Here is a 6,000-nt window from a genome sequence, read left to right as displayed (position 1 = left end):
ATATGCCTTCCCCCCCCCCCCCCCCACATCTATGAAAAGAAGTAGCTCAGAGAGGCCAGAGTTATGGTGTCTAGCCAATATTGGTTGGATATCTGACAAATCCATGCATTATCACAAAGTGAGAGAAGTTTTTGTGTTTCTATGGTTTGTTTTTCTGGGGGGCGATGTCAGGGCAGGGATCTTTGGAGCAGCTCAAAGTAAGGTACTACAAATGCCTGGAGTCAAGGAACACAGAATCTGATCTCCTTGTTATAAGAATGCAGGGTACAGAACTAATACATTACATTTCACATTTATAGTCACCTACCTCTGTTATAAGCAGCGTACATATGCCATTCTTAAAGTCATGCTTTTCATCCACTGATATCTCCCTTTCATCTTTGTACCACACAATATGAGTCTCCTTCTTAATATTTGCCACCTGGACAAAAACCATAATTATACTTCTTAAAATAAGGGAATGCTACTCTGACAAAACTAAATAGTTCTTAATGTGGTATCAGACAGAAGAAATGCATGAAATTAGAAGACATAGATTTATTTTTTTCAAAAAATTTAATGTTTATATTTGAGAGAGAGAGAGAGAGAGAGAGAGAGAGAGAATGAACAGGGGAGGGGCAGAGAGAGAGGGACACATAGAATCTGAATCAAGCTCCAGACTCTGAGCTGTCAACACAGAGCCTGACCCGCAGCTCGAGCCAATGAGACATGAGACAAAGTCAAACACTTAACTGACTGAGCCACCCAGACACCCCAGAAGACTTCATTTCTAAAGGGATCAATCGAAAGGAATTTTAATTGATAAAGAGTTTAGAATAAAACAGATACAAACGAAGAAACCTAAATCAATAGTACCAATTTCTAGCAGTAAAAATTGACTTTAAGATCATCTGGTGGACAGAAAAGAATTGATATATATGTGTTAACATGCAGACTTAAATAAAATGAATAAGGGAATCCTGGATGGCTCAGTGGGTTAAAATGAATAATAAATATCTGAAAACCATAGGAAGACACATCCTATCACATTAAAATATAGCCTGTGTTACAAAAACAAATGACTGTATCAAAAGAACAGAATGAGTAAACCCCAATGTATATCTAAATGTTTTTAAAAAGATGAATGAAGTTTTTGCAAACAAGTGTGGAAGGGAAGTATGTTTGTGAAAACATTTTTATTTTTATTTTTTTTAATGTTTTTTAAATTTATTTCTAGGAGAGAGAGAGAGAGAGAGACAGCATGAGCAGGGGAGGGTCAGAGAGAGGGGGAGACACAGAATTGGAAACAGGCTCCAGGCCCTGAGCTGTCAGCACAGAGCCTGACACGGGGCTCGAACCCACGAACTGCGAGATCATGACTTAAGTGAAAGTCGGACGCTTAACCGACTAAGCCACCCAGGCGCCCCAGTGTGAAAACATTTTTAAATTAAAATGCTTTCAGTTTTGTTGAGCTATACTTGACATACAGTGTGTAAGTTTAAGGTATATAACATATTGATTTGATATACATATATATTATAAATTGATTACCACAGTAAGTTTAGTTAACAACCATCAAGTATGTTTTAATAAATTAATTGCATAGCAATTTTGAGGAAACTCATTTAAATCCTATATCCATACATCATAACATCATAAATTTCAAACTTGTACAGTTAAAGGGATCTTGATCTTTATCCACAATGTTTCAATTTTCTACAAAGAAGAATATATTCTTGTATTTGTTGTGTAATTACTCTTGTATCAAAAGTAAAGACTTCATACAAATCAAGAAAACAATCCTTAAGACCCCACTGAATAGCTGAAGAAACGTACACACAATTTCCCAAAGAGTAAATATAACTAAAAAACAAACAGATGAAGAGAACGTTTAATGTGATTAAAAACAAGGATATGCAAGTTTTAAAATGTTAAAGACTTTCAGTTAATAAATTAACATAACAACCAACCCTGGTAACTCTAGGTGAAACCAATACACACAAATAGTTCTTTATGATCCTGTGAACTGGTCTCTGAATTACAGAAAGTAACTGTGTTACTAAGCGACATCGCCTCTGATAAAAGGCATCTGGCCTGGGAGGGACTAGAAATGGACTCTTGTATTCAGGCATGCCCTTCCTGGGACCCCTGTAGCTTTGTGAAGGGAGTTGTTACAAGAAGTATAGGCTCCTAAGGGCATGAAGTATTTTTAAAGGCATTGCACTTCCTGCACTGACCAAAGTGGGTCTTACCTCCTTGCACCTGAGCTGTCATCAGAGGGTGGTGGAGTGGGTTCCTGCAGGAGAGGAGCACCAGCTCTGCCTCGCAGGCAAGCTGGGGTTCTTGTTCTATAGTCTTTTGAGTAGACTAGTTCCAAATGGGGTCCATGATAGTCTCATGAGTCTGAATGTTTAGCTACACATACTCCATTAACTATAATAAATATATAAATTGCTAAATGTGCCTAAACTGCTCTAATAACGAAACAAGGAGCTATGGGAAGACAGAAGAAGGTTCATTCTACCTGGACAGACAAGGAAAAGGCCTTACAGAAAAGATGACTAAGCTGGGACTAGAGAAAGGATTTTGTCGGAGAAGCTGAAAGAAGAAGGTCACTCCAGGCACTAGGACAGCATAAGTACACAAGGTATGAATATCTAGAATCTATTTCTAGGCCCCCCATGGTTGTTCAGAATCTGGGCAAGGGGCTGATTCTCCTGAGAAAGCCATCAGAACAGGACACCGGAGCTCATGTCCCATAAGGCTAGTACAACAGGCAGTACAGAAAGAGGCAGGACAGATATGTGGGCCCCGGGGAAAGGGTGGTTTACGGGGTGGGCAGTTGTAGAGGAGAAAGTGAGTCAGGGGGCTGTATGGCAGTGGACAGCCAGGAGGAGAGAGGATTTTGGCTGCTGCCTGAGACATTGTTTTTTAGGTAGCTTTGCCACTTTTATTGAGGCTAAAGCCCAGAGTTTCATTTTCAGACACACTTCTGGTAGGCTGTTGTTTCTGTAACTTTCATCAGACCCAGAAGAGACTGGGGCGCTTGGGTTCTGGCTTTGCTAACGCCAAATGCCAGACCCATGCTTCTACTTGGGGTCACGGTCTGCTGTCATGACCTCCACACTCCAACCCTGTCTAGTAGTTCCCTATCCAAAACATTTTGATGACTCACTTGGCTGAACACACCATGTGCTAAGGTACAAAATGACTTAGGATGTGATACGGTCTTTCTTCCCCCTAAATCTTTCCTAACGAGACAGTTGGTTGTGAGCTGCACACTCTTTACCAAACCTCTCCCCTCCTGGCAGCACGCTGGTTTCAGAGGCAGCCTCCGAGCTAGCCAATACTCAAAGGTATTGTTGCACCAGTCACAGAATATAGACAGGAAACTGCTAAATGTCCAGGGAAAGACAGCATATCTAGAATAATTGTGAAATAGATCTACTGGTTAGAACGCACACTCGGCCTGAAACACAATGTGAAATTCTTCTGAGATTAATAATTTTTAAAGAGTGGGGAGGGGGTAAGGAAGAATGAATAGGCAGAGCACAGAGGCTTTTGAGGGCAGTGAAAAATCTCTGTAAGACACTATAATGATGATGACATGTTATTCTGTATTTGTGCAAACCCAGAGCATATATATAATGCCAAGAGTAAACCCTAATGTCAACTATGGGCTTCGGGCTATTATGATATGTCAGTGTCGGATCATCAGTTTTAACAAATGTGCAACTCTGGTGGGGGACGTAATGTAGGTGGAGGCTGTACAGTTGTGAGGATGGGGTGGGATATAGGGAAATCTCTATACCTGCCCTACAATTTTGCTGTGAACCTAAATTTGCTCTAAAAAACATAAAGTCCTGGGGTGTCTGTTTGGCTCAGTCGGCTAAGCATCTGACTTCTGCTCAGGTCAGGATCTCACGGCTTGTGAGTTGGAGCCCTGTGTCAGGCTCTGTGCTGACAGCTCAGAGCCTGGAGCCTGGTTTGGATTCTGTTACTCCCTCTCTCTCTGCACTGTGCCTCGCCCCTCCCCAAACTGCCATTCACATTGTTTCTTTTTTTCTCTCTCTCTCATAAACAAAACAAACATTAAAAAAAAATTTTTAAAAAGGGGTGCCTGGGTGGCACAGTTGACTTCAGCTTAGGTCATGATCTCGTGGTTCATGAGTTCCAGCCCTCCGTCAGGCTCTGTGCCGACACCTTAGAGCCTGGAGTCTGTTTTGGATTCTGTGTCTCCCTTTCTCTACCCTGCCACCCCCCCTCCCCCGACAGGTGCTCTGTCTCTTTCTCTCTTTCTCTCTCTCTCTCTCTCTCACACACACACACACACACACGCACACACATAAATGTTAAAAAAAAACCAAAAGATGTAAAGTCTTAATTAAAAAAAAAAAGAAGAAGAGCCAGTCCTTTTTAACCAGGGTGTAATGAACAGGAGCAATCATCTTGTCTTTCCATATTTTTATGTTGTTTTACCTTATTTCATGTTTCATTTTATTTTATGTTTCTTACCAACCAATCATTACCAATCATTCAATAGTAAGAATGTGTCACTTAGCATTTTGTTTCAAATGGAGATGAAAAATTGGTCTTCCTTTTCTCACATTCTATTTTATCTTTATTTCCTTTCTATCAAATATTAAAAACTTATCTACTTCTTACCTTGCATTTCAATAGTACATTACATTCACCAGTCACTTCCCAGCTCAAATACTCAGCAAAATGAGGACCTATAAAATTTTAATTACATTAGTAATCATTCTATTAACCACAAACACAAAATCAAAGCTCATTCTTAAATTCTAAAGTGATACATGCATGAAGTGATATTTTAAAATTCAAGATTAGTTTTCAAATATTTAAATGGATACATATTTAATAAAAATATTTTCAATTATTTTTTATTTACCAGGGCATTATTAACAAAAGCAAAATAATACATTTTAATTTGTTAGGGAAATAATCTTGGAATATTTTGTTCAAGAAATTGAAGTTTTTCTCTTTACTCACTGCCCATTTTTACCTTGTTTCCTGATCCATTCTTGCCGTTGGAATTCAGCTTCTTTCTGAAGCTTTTTATAAACTAAACATTGAAAAAACAAGAAAGTATGAAATTGAGTTGAGTGGTATAAATGTATATGCCAGTCACTGTGCTAAGTGATTTATATTCAATATTGTAACGCTCATACATCATGACCCTCTGTTTAAGTCTTTATGATGAAGAAGTAGGCTTAGAAAGGTTAAGGAAATTGTTTAAGGTGGTTACACTAGGATATAGTGAAGTAGTATTGGAAGCTGCAAATGTAGATTTGGCCAGCCTTTCCAAATGCCACATTTGTTAAATGCCACATTTTAAAACTTGGTTGTTTCTACAGTAGCTTATGACAGCTGACATATAATCTAGTTATAAAGTATGACTAATTGATTCAGCATGCACTACTTTTGCATATTTTTCTTCTGAATTTAAGTCATTTAAAGTAAGTTCACAATATAAGGTAGTATCATCTTTTCTGAGATACATATACAGACTTAGTTACAATGCAGTCTCCTTCGCTGGTGAATTTTAGTAATAAATACTTCTTTATATAGGAGATGGTTGAATTTCAGTCTTCCCTGTGCGCTAAGGATAAATCTGGTATCCTTTTAAGTTAACTTTCATTTCTACAAAATGAAATACTATGGAAAGGATTAACTGAAAATTGGATTCCGATTTTGAAATACAAGAGGCAATTCCTACTGACTTCCATGTGACTACTTTTGTGCCATGGGTATTCTACATTCAAGGGAGCAGCAGAGTCTTTCAGTTGATGTTCTACAGAATTCTTACCATCTCCGATGAGAACAAGGGTAGAATGGCCAGTTGCTTTTCCATCTTGAAGCTGGAAAGTGTATGTTCCCTCATCCTCATCCTGTAGCTTTTCCATGAACATTTCAATTATACCAGTGTTTCGGTCAACATGCATCTTATATTTCTTCGATGTGAAAAGAAAAACAGAATCAGGGAGCTAGATATGAGGA

The 6,000-nt window shown here is 38.7% G+C and overlaps 1 protein-coding gene across 1 annotated transcript in view; it reads right to left on the bottom strand.

The window, feature by feature from the left end:
- Window positions 1–6,000, bottom strand: part of MYOM1 (myomesin 1) — a 159,464-nt gene that overhangs the window by 14,733 nt on the left and 138,731 nt on the right. The window contains exons 29-32 of the mRNA XM_077778191.1: window positions 5,810–5,954; window positions 5,006–5,065; window positions 4,645–4,712; window positions 308–421 (exon numbers count right to left, since the gene is read on the bottom strand). Of these exons, the coding sequence (XP_077634317.1) occupies window positions 308–421; window positions 4,645–4,712; window positions 5,006–5,065; window positions 5,810–5,954 (387 nt within the window). The remainder of the gene's footprint in view (window positions 1–307; window positions 422–4,644; window positions 4,713–5,005; window positions 5,066–5,809; window positions 5,955–6,000) is intronic.

Source organism: Crocuta crocuta, unplaced genomic scaffold (genome assembly GCF_008692635.1).
Source record: "Crocuta crocuta isolate KB4526 unplaced genomic scaffold, BGI_CrCroc_1.0 scaffold26, whole genome shotgun sequence".
NCBI lineage: Eukaryota > Metazoa > Chordata > Mammalia > Carnivora > Hyaenidae > Crocuta > Crocuta crocuta.
The sequence above is the reverse complement of the archived record's forward strand: the minus strand, read 5'-3'. Positions and strand labels throughout refer to the sequence as shown.